General features: G+C 33.9%; 1 protein-coding gene across 1 annotated transcript; it reads left to right on the top strand.

Annotated features, from left to right (window-relative positions):
• The first annotated feature begins 202 nt into the window (after positions 1 to 202).
• On the top strand, positions 203 to 15202 carry LOC131842422 (nose resistant to fluoxetine protein 6-like). The gene is made up of 12 exons (XM_059190956.1): positions 203 to 272; positions 3847 to 3986; positions 4278 to 4611; positions 5041 to 5155; positions 6056 to 6143; positions 6646 to 6812; positions 8730 to 8915; positions 9327 to 9500; positions 10226 to 10376; positions 11879 to 12065; positions 13313 to 13455; positions 14966 to 15202. The coding sequence occupies exons 1-12, from the start codon at positions 203 to 205 to the stop codon at positions 15200 to 15202; spliced, it is 1992 nt and encodes a 663-aa protein (XP_059046939.1).
• The last annotated feature ends 1357 nt before the right edge of the window (positions 15203 to 16559 follow it).

The following is a 16559-nucleotide window of genomic DNA, read 5'->3' as shown; positions in this document are numbered from 1 at the left end:
GACACGTACTGTTTCCTAATAATAAACACACATTTGAAGGTTAAACAGAAATTAGCTAAAATATATAATATTTAAAAAATATATGAATATTAATATTCAACAGAACATAGTGTAGGTACAACGCGGGCGGATGTACTTGAGTTACACTTTATAAGTGGTTACCATCTCATTGTACTCTCGTCTGCAGTGCAAGGTGGTAGGTATGGTGTCGCGTGTGATATTCCTATTATTCCTCCTGAAGAGTTGTTCTGCTGTGATATATAGCGTAAATGGTGAGTACACTATCGTAATTCTTACATCACAAGCGATTGAAAAAGTCTGTGGAAAATATAGCGTAAATAATGAGTACCTACGCTATTGTAAATCTTATATCACAAGCGTCTGAAAAAGATTTTGGAAAATATAGTGTAAATGATGAATATACTATCGTAATTCTTATATGACAAGTGTTTGAAAAAATCTGTGGAAAATATAGAGTAAATGATGAGTACACTATTGTAATTCTTATATCACAAGCGTTTGAAAAAGACTTCGGAAAATATAGCGTACATGTTGAGTACACTATTGTAATTCTTATATCATAAGCCTTTGATAAAGACTTTGGAAAATATAGAGTAAATGATGAATACACTATCGAATTCTTATATCACAAGCGTTTGAAAAATCTGTGGAAAATATAGCGTAAATGATGAATATACTATCGTAATTCTTATATCCCAAGCGTTTGAAAAGACTTTGGAAAATATAGCGTAAATAGTGAGTAAACTATCGTAATTCTTACTTCACAAGCGTTTGAAAAACACTGTAAAATATAGCGTACATAGTGAGTACTGACACGTTTTAAAAATGCGGTGGAAAATCTCCCTTCGAAAATTAAACCAAGCAGTTATTAATATTGTTGCTACCTGCTTGATTTGCTTATTTTTAAACTTTCACCTTTAATACGCATTGGTAATATAGTTTAATGGGTTTTAATATTATTAATTTTATGGTAAATAAAAGTATTTACCTCTCGTTTCGACTAAGTTACACTAGCCGTGGTCATGAGCTGACTAATTCAGCTCGGACCTCAGAAAGTCAGCTTGTGAGCAGTGCAAGTGTATCATATCACACAACCACAGCTTAGAAAACTGGTTGGTTTGCGTATTTGTAAACTTTCGCGTTTAATACACATTATTAATATATTTCAACGGGTTTTAACACGAATAATTTTTGGTGCATTAGCTATCGTCACGAGGTGAGTCAGTCATATCGTGACCACGGCTAGTGCAACCTAGTCGAAACGTCAAGAGTTAAACCTTTATTTACCATAAAATTACTCGTGTTAAAACCTATTTAACTATGTTAATAACGTAAAGCAAATCCAAAATATTAAAAATAAGCAAACCAACCATCTTTGTAAGCTGTGTATCAATTGTAGACTGCAGATTAAGCAGTGAAATTATAGGATAAGAGGCATGGCATCTTAGTACTCTGGAATGACAACGCAAGAGTGGTATTACGAGTGTAACATGATTACGTGATATCCGTAGTGCTGTTCATGTATATAGGCTACGATTACCATTCACCACTAGGTGGGCCGTCAGTTTCGTTGTCAGTTTAGTGTGTTTACTTATACTAAACAACCGATAGAAATACTTAAACTGTTTTTTTACAAATACATAATACATAAAGAAAAGACCAATAAAAACAATCCTAAACGTAAACACAAATGTTTGTATCATGCGAGGAATCAAACCCAGGACTATCGGAAATAAGGAGGTGTGCTAAACCTCTAACCAACTGATACTATACCATTAACATCGAAATAGCAGGAAACACGTCTTCTAAACCAGAAATAGTAATCGTAATAACGAAAGCAAGTTAGTCATGAGACTTACTACGGAGTTCAGTCCATATTTTTGTCAATCTTCAATATCATCATATTAAATACAAAATTATTGAATTTCTGTACCCTCTTTATTTAATATTTAATTCTATAGAAATTGAACACATTAATCTCACTAGAAATATATGTCAATGCATTTGAATATAAGGAAAAAAAATAATCAATGAGCATTAAGACCATTTGAAAAAAAAAACAATCAAAAAGACAAAAACAGTCTCTTATTCCTTCGTATACAGAGAAAACATTAACAGTTGAATTAAATGTAATATTATAAAAAGAAAGAGTGAATTTTGTTCCTTCCCTATTAGTGACCAAATTCCTGTGACAAGACTAGAGCGAGTCGTATGACTTGGAAGCTATATCCGAACTCTGTTCTTTGCCTGAGGATGCCTATTCACCCATAGGGAAAGTCATAACGCTTCCAGTAGCGGTCGTCAGGTTTCTGCATTAAATATATGGAGTCTAACACATGCTAATAGTAGAGGAATTAAACACAATAATATGAATGCATTAATTAAAGACTTACGCAAACATACACCTAATTCGATAAAACAGAACATATACTTGCTATATTCGTTTGAGCTAATAGGAATAAGGTTGGATCATCAGATAAGGAATAAAACGGACAACGCAAACGCAAAAAGAATCATGTAGGTTGTTGCTTACGTACTGGCATACTTTTATAGTTCATATATTATATTTTTCTAAAGAATTTTATTATATTATATATTTTTGTATACAGAACATTTTAATATTAAATAAAGATTGTGACAGTCAAATAAAGATTCTATCCGTTCCAAGCCTAATACTGTACGAATACGAAATATAAGAGCCCACGAAACTGGACTATTCGCATGCGGTGATGAGACTATAAAAGTGGATGAATTTTAAACGAGCTGGTTAGGATTCCATGGATTAACCGTGCGGGTTCCGGGTCCATTGTGTGACAGAGAGGGAAACTCCGAGCAGTTCCCAGGACTTGTGAGATAGGTTTGAGGGATAGGTTCCCAAGTGTAGGTTTAATAGACCTCTTGCAAACGTACATCAATACTCACTTTCACCGCCTGTGTTTCATTCTCTGCCTAACCAAATCTGGTAGGAGCTTGCCAGTGCAACTTTAGACACACGTTCTAATATAAAACATACTGCAGTACTAGAGAGGCTATGATCTTTTTATTCCTCTTCCTAGTGTACCTTCCTTCGCTAGTATTCCCACTTCGACCATATATAAATTAACCATGGCTATTATTCGTTAATTTGTTTATTATTTCTTAATATTTACCAATAACTATCAAAATCGACCTCTGAAACTCTTCTAATGCTGTTTACATAGATATTACCAAGATAATTTTTATATCAATCTAAATTTAATGTTTTAATATTGAACACAAATTATTTTAGTAGTCTTGAAGTATTTTTTTCGTTAAATATCGTCACGTTAAACGTTCAAACACGTACTTTTTAAACGTTTACCTTGAACTGAAAGATCATCGCTGTTGTATTCTATTGTCATCAAACTTACGTAAATAGTGTGAAAAAATAACATGGTTAATAGATGAAAACATACATATACATATTCTCACAAGTCTAATCGTAGTTGTGGTAGGCAGAAGCATTATCAAACGATATAATCTTAATATAATGCTCAACATGACCTAATTTTGCTTAGACTATTCAAATCCAACGAAACAGGAGAGTCTATACCTGTATAGATTAATTTGGTTTGTTAACAATGTTAGTCTAATATTCGAGTAAAGCTAGTGATTTAGTTTTAGCTTAGTGGCCGTGATTCTCACTAAATGTGAGAATCTTTATCTACAATTATTTTTATCATCTTCAAAAGACCGTTCCTACGCTCGTGAGCGACGTTGGGGTGTGTGTGATTCTTACCCACAGGGTGTACCTACGAGCGCCATAAGTATATTAAGTTTTAATTTTTTTGTGTATTTTTTATTTAGAGAGCGAGTATGACAAATTCCCACCACTGTACGGTCTGGACGACTACGAAGCATGTATGCTGGACCCGGATGCTGTGTACTGCGTGGGAGACTACGATCTCTATTCTGATGGGAAATCCGAACTGATGAGAATTCTACAGGTACTATATTTCTTATTGTATTATTATATATTTTGTTGTGCTGATATTTTTTTGAAATATGTAGAAAAATGATCAACATTTTATAGTATTTTAAGTAATATTTTATATTTTAAGAATTCAAGTTCACTTAATACCAATCTTGACAACACACGAAGAATAGTACATATATGTATTGCTAAGAGTTTCTTTATGCATCTTCTTTACTATGCGTTTTAACTATCACTTAAACTTCAACCACAAAAAGGTCAGCTCATATCGAGTTTAAATTTATTAAAGTGCATTTGCTTATAGGAATACTCAGAGCATACACTCAAACATTTCAATCATACACAACTACACCGTGGTGTATGTGTTACGAGAACATGCAAGAATTTTTTGAAGAACAGATCACTGGGTAACGAAGCGGACCTAGAATCGATCCTTTCGGCATGCCTCAACGAAAGTGTTTGGAACGATTACGAACTTCAGGCAAAACTTAACAATATACAATACTGCAAAAGAGCTGGAGACAAAATTAAATTAGACATTACAGATGCTATAATAGCAGCAATATATTTGATTATAATAGCGCTGAACATCATTGGTAGCTTGTATGATTCTAAGGTTAAAAACAAAGAAGGCAAAGGTATTATGATTTTTATTAATATGTTATAAAATATACTCTTTTAAATTTTACGTGATCATTATTAATGCGTATAATTAAGAAAATAACAAGATGTAACCACGGAATATTTGCATCGACGCTACTGTTCACATTGTCCGTGAGCATGACGGTTGTAAGACTGCCGAAATAGCGGAAACTGAATAAGAATAAACGAAACGTGGTTATATCCCGTGATTTTCTTAATTACAATTATTAATATTATAAATGCAAAAGTTCGTAAGTATGGATAAATAGATGGAAGAATGGCTGTTTGATAATCTTTGACGCAAAAACTACTGAACCGGTTTTATCAGACTTTACAGTAGCTTATCCATCAGAATAACACATATAAACTTCGTCCGGGTGGTTGTTGTGTATTATAAAATATTCATCAAAAATGATAACTTTCAGGTAATCCATTTTTATTAGCATTTTCTGTGCGTAAGAATTGGAAGAAATTGATAGCTTCAAGCGATAGAGGAATGGACCCCAGACTCGACAGGCTCAAACTCTTCAATGCACTGAGGTGAGTTTATATTGACATGTTATAATATAATGAAATTAATTCTGAAATCATTTTATAAACAAAAATCAATAAAAAACAAGCACAAATTGCTATGGAATTCAGTGTTTTGCTACTTGAGTGATTCTCCGCACTGAGCTAAGAGCTATTTTGTATTGCTGTAGCACATACATGCAGGTGTACCTATATACGTATTGGTTTCAAGAATTAATAATATATACTGCTTCTAAGTAAACCAATATATATGTAATAAAGATACAAATAAACTTCTTGTATATATATCAGATATAATTAACCAATTTGTTAACAAAATAGTATACGCATATTTTTCCCCTCTTCAAATTTGAAGGAATAATGGAAAAGTCTATCGACTTATTTTAAAAGCAATATTTAAAAAATGTCTACCACTAATTCAACTTTAACAAGTTACATTTTCAATCAATAAAGGTCCATCTTCTATTTATTTAATTTCAATACCCTTAAAGATTCTTGTTGACACTACATTTTTAACTAGGTATGTTGTACATGTTTCTACATTTCCTTTTCTATCAATATATTCAATGATTTTTAATGATTGCAAGTCTGTTTTTTTTGACAATATAAAAATATAAATATACTACCTATAAAAATAAATATTGCTATTGAAAAATAGGGGTTGGTAATAGACGGGTGAAAATTTTGGGTTGTATCTATTTCTTAATGCCACCCTTAACACTTAGAGGTATAAAAATTAGTTATGAATCTATTCTCAGACCTACTGAATATACATAAAAATTCATCAAAATCGGTCAAGCCGATTTGGAGGAGTATAAACTCGTAACCTGACATGAGAATTTTATATATTAGATACATCAATTTACTCGTTTAAAAATTTTAAACTATTACGTTGTTTTTCATTTCTAGAGCGCTGACTATGGTGCTGGTTTTTTTTTCACACGCGAGTCTTGCAATGTCCTATTCGTACATATCAAATCCGCTTTTTGTTGAAAAGGTGAGTACTTTATAGTTATTTGGTTGTTTATATTTTTTGTCGCTCTCTGTGATTTAGTGGTTTAGGACACCGCCTCAGTTCCGATGGTCGCGGGTTCGATTCCTCACACGGCACAAACATTTGTATTCATGAGCATGATTGTTTGTATCGGTCTACGTCTTTCCTATGAACTGTGTGAACTGTCACACAGTTTACACAGCACCATTATTATTATTATTTATATTTAAAATTGAGATTTCTTTTATAGTTTTTTTGTATTAAATTTCTTCCATAAATATTTGTATTCCATTATATTCTACAAATTTTAAGAAATTACCTAACATTTGTTGTTCATTAATTTACATAAGTACCGTTTAGCAACAATTTTATGTTAACATTTCTAAGTTCTGATATTTAGTCTCTTGAGATGACCGATTATTTAATATTAAGAATACGTTTACAATTAGTTTTTCTTTATATTTACGTGTCGCCTACACTATGTAATGATTACTTTGTATTTCAGGCATATGAGGATCCAATGAAGCACTTGTTGTTCAACGGTACTCTAGTGACCCAATCCTTTTTCGTGATGTCCGCGTTTCTGCTGGCATATAACCTTCAAATTTACAGCGAGAAACATCCAATCACATGGGTCCAGTTTCCAAAAGGAATATTGTTAAGATATCTCAGGTAATAAATGTTTTTGTTTTATCATGTGGAAGAATCTGCAGAAGACCGTCCACTCACTAGAGGGGCAAGACGAGAGGGTGTGTTTACCTTGGGACTAGATGACATTGTGTGAATTGTCTATGGGTATAATTATTATTCAGGGCCCTCAACTTGTTTGTAATGTAATGTAATGACGATCTCGGTAGTCCAGCAGTCTAGTGAATCCCTTTACGACCGATGGTCGCGGGTTCGATTCCTCGCACGGCACAAATATTTGTATTCATGAGTATGATTGTTTGTATCTGTCTGGGTGTTTTCTATGTATAATATGTATGTATTTACAAAAAAAAACAAAAAATATCTAGGTATGTATGTATATGTATCAGTTATAAAGTACCCATAACACAAGCTTTAGCTAGCTTAACTTGGGTCTAGATGGCGCTGTGTGAATTGTCCTGAGATTATTATATTATTATTATTATGTAATGGACTCCAGATAAGTTGGACTCCATTCTCCGCAATTAACCTCTCATTTGGGCCGTTGTGCGTGTAGAGCCAGACTAACAAAGTAGCCAGCCAAGCTCCTCCTAAAAGCGCAGAGGTCTCCTAGTGTCTTCACAGGCTTCACAGAGCGACCTCACCGTTCCGAGGATTTGTTTTCGTTGTGTGGTCACTGCTTCTCCTTTTCTTTCTTCATCCATTCCATCCATCCAATTCTTCATCCAAGATTACGTGAGCAGCCATTTCTTCGGCTTCAAAGCAGCCCCGACAAAGAGGACTGTCGACTATGTGTATAGGTGTTTGTTTAAGGGACAGTGGCCCGTGATTGTTTAACATTCCAATTTAAAATGCTTGCAATATTTTCGTATCTCTAATTCAAAAGTCTCCGGAACAAAGAGACTCCAACATTTGACGACACAAGTGAAGTAGCAGCTTAGTGGCGGTATTGTAAAATTAAAATTACTAGAACAAAATCGTTGCACATTTAATCGCTGTAGGTAGATATAAGCGACTAGCTGTGCCTGCGACTTCGTCCGCATGGATCAGTGATCTTGACAAAATATAGAGAAAAATGTAATAATCGAACCCAATGTAGGATACAAAAAGTTTCCTCGTTATAGCTTCAAAAATGACGATTTTCTATACAAACTGTCATCCCCTTAATGATAACAATTTTACAAACTCAGTCATATTTATTTATATTTAATGAACAGCCTAAAAATAAGTTTCAACTTTCTAGTTTTAAAAATGACGACCCTTTCAACCCCTTACTACCCTTTATACGCATTAAAAAGTATCCTTATACGCATTATTCAGGGTCCAGACTATCTGTGTACCAAATTTCATTAAAATTGGTTCAGTAGTTTTGGCATGAAAGCGAGACAGACAGACAGACAGAATTACTTTCGCATTTATAATATTAGTAAAGAAGTAAGGATAAGAACGGCGACGTATAGGCGCTCCTAAGACTAACTGACTAACTGACAGGAATGAGTGCTGATGAGATGAGGTAGGGGGCAAACGGACCTCGGACCTGTCGTCGAACTGTTAGGAGGCTGACCCCGTTTGGTTTTTTAAAAAAAACCTTTTTAAAACACAACACAAAAGTCACTTGATTTCAGATAGTTTATTTCGAAAATGTGGTTTCACAAGTTATTATATTAACAAACTTATCCCAAACCATGTAGGTGCAAGTGAAATGAGTTATCGACGCGGACTGGTTTGACTAACTGTCTAAATTGTTTTTATATAACGATGTAAATCGGGAATTATTCAGGCTCAGCATTTTCTTTGTACTGGGCTCGGGCATAACAGAACGACGCAATACAATAGACAATAAAGTACTTGTTTAACAAACGCAATAGTTATAATATTTGTATGTTTACCTATTTTAAGAAACTATGCTACAAGTTAAAAAAATGTTTCATTGTTTGACAGATTGACTCCTATTTACGCCTTGTTGTTGGGAACAGTAGCAACACTGATGCGGTACTTAGGCGATGGTCCAATGTGGCAACATATGGTCACCAGCGAGTCGATCGTCTGCAGACAGTACTTTTGGGCGCACATCCTGTACTTCAACAACTATATATACGATGACGCGGTGTGTTCACCACAGACTTGGTAAGAATTCATTTATTCTTTACTATCTGTGCCCGCGACTTCGTCGAAGGCGAAGGTTTATATATATAATACATGTACACCCGGACGAAGTCGGGGCGAGTAGCTAGTTATATTACATGTGTAATAGTAGTAATATAATCTTGTAACTCAAAGCATGCTGTGGGTACCTTAAATATGAGAACAGTTAGTATCATCATCTGCTTCTTCCATATCCCTTTTATTTGGGCGTCGGCGTAATATGTTTTTCTCTTCCATTCATCTCTGTTCGCAGTTTTCTGGACTTGCTTCTTACGTTCCACCCGCCCGTTATGGTACAAGTATAAGACCATTAATTTCTATTTTATTAGAATCACGACATATTTTTATTGCAGTATCTTGTGTTGGTAATCCTTAAAAATAAATTATAATCAGGTACTTGGCGTCGGACACGCAGATGTTCTGCGTAGGTCTGCTGGTCTGTGTGATGGCTCGGACTCCACGGTCAAGGAAGATAGTGCTGTCACTGCTGTTAATAATCTCACTCCTCATCGTTGCTGGGCATACGTATTATCAACATTTGGACGCTGTCGTACTGCAAACACCCGAGTAAGTCATCAACCATTTCAATTCTTTATTCATGCGAAATTGGTTACACTTGATCTTAGCTGATCTGTAGAAGACCTACAATGAAGCTAGGTTAACTAAAATATGCCTATGTACCATCTGTTTGAAAAATAGAATAAAATAGAAAATCCTGTATTCAAACAAACTTAAATTTAAGCACTTTTTAATAGTCATATTATTTTTTTGCTTATTTAAAATGTATAATCACAAGAAGAACAAGCAACGAACTTGCATGTTGTTGTTAAATAATTATTGTAAGTACATTTTTAAGTTCAAATTTGTGAATACAAACTACCAACTAGCACTAATTCGAATAGTCAGAAATTGTATTGTTACAAAAACTTATTGCAGGAAGAGTATTCCATCATTCCATGGCAGTTCGTATTAAAAATACGAATCACGAAAAATGCTTCGTGCGAGTTTGTGAAATTTCAATGACCTGAGAATTCAGCTCCAGTATTTGGTCATACAAACCAATACTCATGAATACAAATGAAAAAAACAAAACAACAGAATTGTAGAAGCATAACTAATATAAAATTTTGCATGTCTTCATATAAGACGGATTGTATGGAACCATATGTACTTTATAACATCTGTGCACACCACATTTCTCGCAAAATAAAATCATTTCGAATATTCATGAGTATTGGTACCACCACCACCGCCACTAAGTAAAACTAAACCACTATACCACATATTTGCAGAACATACCGTACCATGTACGCCCATGACGACACGTTCCGGCTGGTGTACAGTCGCGGCCACACCAACATGTCCACGTACACCCTCGGCCTCGCCGGCGGCTTCTTCACATATTACTTGCAAACGGAGAAGAAAAGCGTGAAGGATTATAGTGTAAGTATAGCTTTACATTTAGTTAATATGAATTGCTTATTAGCAGTTATTTGTTTAGCTTACGAACATTCCGCACCGGATATGTCCTCAGATTTCGGATTTAGATTCGGTCGTCCGCCAGAAAGTCCTCAGAAAGTCTTTTCACTCTACCAGCCGCTATTGCCAAAAAGGTAGTGTGAGAATGATGGCGCTGCGAATTCCCGAGGGTAATACTGTCAGAGCTCCCAATTAGATTTCTTTATTCAAATAAACTAATGCGACAATAGTCTATTTTTTCCGTCAATCACAAGAAGAACGAGCAAGAAACTTGCGTGTTGCTCTTTTAAATAATTTTATTATTACTTTACATTTTTAAGTTTAAGTGTGTGAATACAAACCACCAATTAGCACTAATTCAATTAAATACTCAAAAAGAAAAAAAATATTGAATACATAACCAACTGGTTAAACAATTAATAAGAGGAAATCAGTCATAGTGATTAGAAATGAGAAAATAAAATTATAACGTTGTATGCTAATAAACTAATTATTTACTTGATATGTTGTCATCTATGAATTCGTCTATCCTGTAATAGGCTTTCTTACATAAAAATTGTTTAATATAAGATTTCAATTGCCTCTCTGTCAGATTTAATGCAGATTCTGGCAGTTTATTATAAAATCTTATGCAATTACCATAGAATGAATTACTGATTTTGTGCAGATGACATTTAGGTAAAATAAGCTTATTTAGATTTCTTACGTTAATGCGACATACTATTTCTTCCGTCAATACACCAATGGTTAAGTCATAATAATAGGTACCCCTTAAACTCCTATGGATACCATAGGAGTTTTAGGAGTTGAGTGTATACACTCAATTTCTAGACTGAAACCTGAGGACTGAGGTGCTAGACTGAAACCTTTAAGGGGCGTATACGCCCCTTTAGGATTTAAGGTTAGCACCTACTTCGTCGAGAACCTGGGAGCTTGAAATGATAGATGCGTGAGAGACAGAATAAAAGTGTTTTAGAAAATATGCTGCTACATACAGTAGTTTATTACTAATAAGTACTATTGACTACATTGCTAGCAATGGCAGGTTTACAATAGGTTTTCATACAATCTGCTTTGAAATTACCATGGTTTCTTAATGGAGAATTAGCAATTATGTCCAACATGTCGTGACATCGTTGTCGTTCTGTCATCCTTCGCTGGTGTCCCGCCATCGTAGGATGTAGCATAACCACCCATTAAAAGTATATATTTGATGAATATATTTTTATAAAATTAAATTTAAATTTGACGTCTCCAAGTCTAAGGCCTCCCTCAGGGCTCGTAACTCGGTCCTATACACATATAGACTAACATTTGACTGGGTTTGATAATGGTGTTTCCGTCATCGGGGAGTCCATCAAAAATGTAAATTCACACTTTTTTTTGTTTCGCACAGCTTTTATCTATAACCGTTTGAGTATAATTCAGGGTTGTAAAACACTAAGCAATGACGCTCTCTTTTACAGAAATTCCGAGTGCTCATATGGCTTACAGTGCCTCTGTGTGTTGCGGTGATAATGACAGGAAGCTTCTTTTACGAGGATGGTCACCCACAGCCTACCGTCGTCACTGTCCTGTACGCCACATTCTACAAGCTCGTCTTTCAAATACTTATGACATCTTTCATTATTGGCTGCATTCTTAAAGTTGAAAGTAAGTGCCATTCTATTCGTCACTACATCATTTATGTTTTATACACATTGTATGTGTAAATCTATACATCTAAACATATAAATAAAATTGGAGTGTCTGTTTGTAATATTGAAATAACCGTTTTTTATTACATGCATATGAATAAATACGGTACATACACCAACATAACAATTTTTACAATTTTGGTCTGTCTGTCTGTCTGTCTGTTTGTTCCGGCTAATCTAAACGATTTTGACGGGACTTTTTTTGGCAGGTAGCTGATGTAATAAGGAGTAACTTAGGCTACTTTTAATGTAAAAAACAAAGTTACATTCCACGCAAACGAAGTCGCGAAGCCTAGCAGTCTCAATATATAAAAATTACGTGTCACGTCCGCTATGGTCTAAACTACTGAACCGATTGCAAATTTGATTTGCACATTGTGTGCAATTTGATCCAACTTGAAAGATAGGATAGCTTAAATCTCAATTTATAGTCGCAATAATATTTTATACAAGAACTTTAGTCTAGCCGGGTCTGCTAGTAGAAATATAAGCTTTATTGAAATACACTTAACCAATAACAGAGCTGGTGCGGCATGTGAAGCGGCTGAAAAAGCCAAAACATGTAAATACAGGGGTCTAGGCTCCGAATATGATTTTGGTGTCGAGACTCTTAGTCCGTGGGGTCCTAGCGCTATAAGACTTTTCAAAGAAATAACGAAAAGGTTAGTCGACATCACAGAAGACCGAAGAGCTGGCAGCTGCCTCGGACAAAGAATTAGTTTAGCTATTCAAAGAGGGAACGCTGCCAGTATCTTCGGAACGTTGCCTAAAGGGACCCCTTTTAATAATATATTTTAGTCATCATATTATTATTTTTTAAGCTTTTTAATTTTAGGTTCTTAGTTGTACAATTAGATTATGTAAATAATAAATTAATATATTTATAAGAGATAAACTGTTGTCTGCGTCTTAACATAGGCAATTTTGTAACTTCAATTCCCGTTACAAATGAGAGGGGATCGATCGGAGCATCGAACTATTTAAAACCTAACAATACATACCTAAATATTCTTTTTAAATAAATGTTGTATCGTAAACCTGTACAACATTTATTTGAAAAGAGTACGAGCAGAGTTTCTTGTCAGTTCTTCTCATCTCGAAATCACTCCGAACTAACAGTAGATTTAACTTATCATAAGAGTCTGAAATAGACCTACATGAATAAAGATATTTTGCATTTTGAATTTTATTTGTTTTCTGCAGCGGTATATCGCGGTATAGTGGAATGGCGTGGCTTCACCTGGTGCGGCCGAGTGTCCTATATTTCCTTCTTCATTCACACAATGTTCCAGCGAGCATACCTCGGTCTCCAAACCACGCCTTATTACATGTCTGCATTCAATATCGTAAGTATATATTGTATTTTGAGGACATACATAAATCACACATTATACGCATTTTCATGAAGTTTGACACCACAAACAAACCGGAAGTGTGTAATATTACAGACTACACCCACATCAGGTATAACCACAGATAAGATATTACACACTTACAATAATATTTTTTCCGGAAACTGTTCGTCTGTACATAAATTCATTTTGAAGGTTTCACCCTCATTAGCAATCCAGAAAAATACAAATATGTTACATCCAGATCATTTTTGTATAATACCATTTTAACACTACGTGCAATTGCCAAATGGGACTCCTTTTAATAATATATTTTAGTTATTGTATTATATTTTTTAATCCTACCTATTATATATAGATATAGAATAAGTATTCTTTAAATTATGTATTTTAGAAAGATTAAATAAAATGTTAAATCAATATTTTTTTGTTATAGTAACATTATTGCAATAATTGCATAGTGTTTATTTCATATTTTTTAAGGCATGATAATGTAATAATACACCCTCTATACTAACGATATCTCCTGCTGGGGTATATCTATATCTATAATAAAAGATGATATGATAAGTGTGAGGTCAAGTCACTAGACTATCATACCAAATTCGATAGAAATTAACAACGATGGTCTCCAGGGGAAACCGCAAGAAAGTCGACCAGACATGGTACATTGTCAGCAAAGAGATCAATTTAACATTACTAACAATCCGCTTTCATACCGAAGTTTATCAAGCTGAAGAGTAGTCACACTTCTACATTTGCTGGACAGAGCAAAGCCACACTAATACTCACTGAACAACGACCATGCATGGCAATAGTTGTTCATGCACAGGATTTTCATTTAATGTTAGACATAGACACCTATATAAATATACATTATAAATACTCTGCTTTTAAAAAAAAAAATTCAATTGAGTTTCTTGCAAGTTCTTCTAAATTAGATAATACTGAACTAGACGGTAGGGAAAAGTTATAATTATAAAAAAATATTGACGTTCATAAGCGGCTAATATGTTCTATATTATATGTTCTATAAATCTTACGGCAAAGTAGTTGTACTACTATGTACTATATATTTAATGTTTATATTTATTAATGTTATTTTATTCTATTTTGTTATCTCTAGTATATGTAATTGGTTTGTATTTATTAGTTGTAATTTTGTTTTAATTATTATCATTAATATTTTAAATAGTGCCCTCTCTCTCCCCCCCTTTTATATATATATTTTTGGTGCCACTGAAAACCAGCTGTATGTTCACCTAGGACATACATTAAAGCTGAGTGGAGCCATTTCTGTGCATTATTGGATGTAAAAAATGTTTATTTTATGTTTATTTTCAATTATGGTAAATTAAGTTTAATTATATGTACATTTTATTTGCTCGTTTTTTCGTTTGTTGTTTATATTGTATTTTTTACATTGCACTGAATAAAATATTTTTCTTTCTTTCTTTCTTATATCAATAAATGATTTTTTCATTTGAATTTGTCTTTATTCCAGGCTAATCTATTGCTAGCAACAGTAGTCGTATCATTTATCGTCGCCGCAATACTGTGGATCCTAATAGAAGCACCAATAGCTGCTATCACCAAAGCAATACTACAACCGCAATCGTCACGGCCTAAATCAACACCGGCCCAAACATCACCATCTCTCTCATCACCACCTACATCATCACCGCCTACATCATCACCGGGCCTACCATCAGCGCCTCAAGAACAGAACGGTCAAGTTTAATATATGTATATACTTGTAATTAAAATAAAAAACGTAATTAGTCATATAATACCAAAATTTTAATGTTAACCGAATGTACATAAAATCGAAAATAAACGTAAATAAAACTAAATATATATGGTATTTAATTTTTGATTCCTTAATTTCATCTATTTTGTATTTTTCGAAATACAACTTAAATAAAAAACACAAAAAATTCTTCAGACTTTTTAGCGTATTTCAGTATGTTAGCCCTGATACATCCTTAAGTTTCCTAATTATTGGTCTCTCAATAATATTTGTACCTACTCGTTCACGATGAGAGGAACGAGAAATAATAATGTTTAAAGATGGAAGAAATGAAGATTTCTACCTTGACGAACCTGCCATCACCAAGGCAATACTGCAACAGCAATCGTCACGGCCTAAATCAACACCGGCCCAAACATCACCATCTCTCTCATCATCTACCTGCATCATCACCGCCTACATCATCACCGGGTCTACCATCTGCGCCTCAAGAACAGAACGGCAACTTTAATATATGTATATACTTGTAATTAAAAAAATATAGTAATTAGTCATATAATACAAAATTTTAGTGTTAACTAAATGTATATAAAATCAAAAATAAACGTAAATATAACTAAATATGGTATTTATTTTTTTGTTCACAATTTTGTTTGTTTAGTATTTTAATGAGTTTTTAGCGTATTTCAGTATATTAGCCCTGTTGTCCTGTTGTGTGTATGTCCCTGAGTTTCCTAATTATTATAGAAAGAAAAATAATAATGTTGAGATATAGTATTACGTAGATATACAATATATATATATGATAGATGAGGTATAGCATAGAGATATAGTAAAGGTATCTGTAACATAATAAATAAAGAATGACAACCCACACAGCGCCATCTAGTACCAAGCTAAGCAGAGCTTGTCTTATGGGTACTAGATAACGGTATATCCATTATCTAGTACCCATAATACTTAAATATATTTTTTTTAAAATACATACATAATTTACATATAAAACACCCAGGACAGTACAAGCAATCATACTCATAAATACAAATGTATGCACCATGTGAGATAAGTGTTATGTGGGAATGAAACACGCAACCATCGGACATGAGATGCTGTCCTTAACCGCTAGACTACCGAGGCCGTCAATTCAGTGCAACAATATATTTTGTACATCTTCATTCATTCACAGTTACGTGTCCACACTTTAGAAGCTGTGTTGAGAAATGGTAATAGATATGCATCTGTTGCAGTACCACGCAAACGGCAGTAGCTAATGAACGGTCACCATGTCTCGTCTTATAAAAAACAAGATCAATGGTAGCACGATTTCATAATATCACTCTTCATATAC

This window comes from Achroia grisella, unplaced genomic scaffold (assembly GCF_030625045.1).
Source record: "Achroia grisella isolate CSIRO2021 unplaced genomic scaffold, CSIRO_AGI_Agris_v1 utg1080, whole genome shotgun sequence".
Lineage (NCBI taxonomy): Eukaryota > Metazoa > Arthropoda > Insecta > Lepidoptera > Pyralidae > Achroia > Achroia grisella.
Note: the sequence above shows the minus strand (reverse complement) of the source record. Positions and strands in the feature narration are given on the sequence as shown.

Excerpts from the sequence above, each read along its gene's own strand:
- LOC131842422 (XM_059190956.1), top strand. The coding sequence starts at position 203 with ATGGTGTCGCGTGTGATATTCCTATTATTCCTCCTGAAGAGTTGTTCT. Across the intron at positions 3,987-4,277 it reads AACTGATGAGAATTCTACAG|GAATACTCAGAGCATACACT; the intron begins GTACTATATTTC and ends ATTTGCTTATAG. Across the intron at positions 4,612-5,040 it reads TAAAAACAAAGAAGGCAAAG|GTAATCCATTTTTATTAGCA; the intron begins GTATTATGATTT and ends GATAACTTTCAG.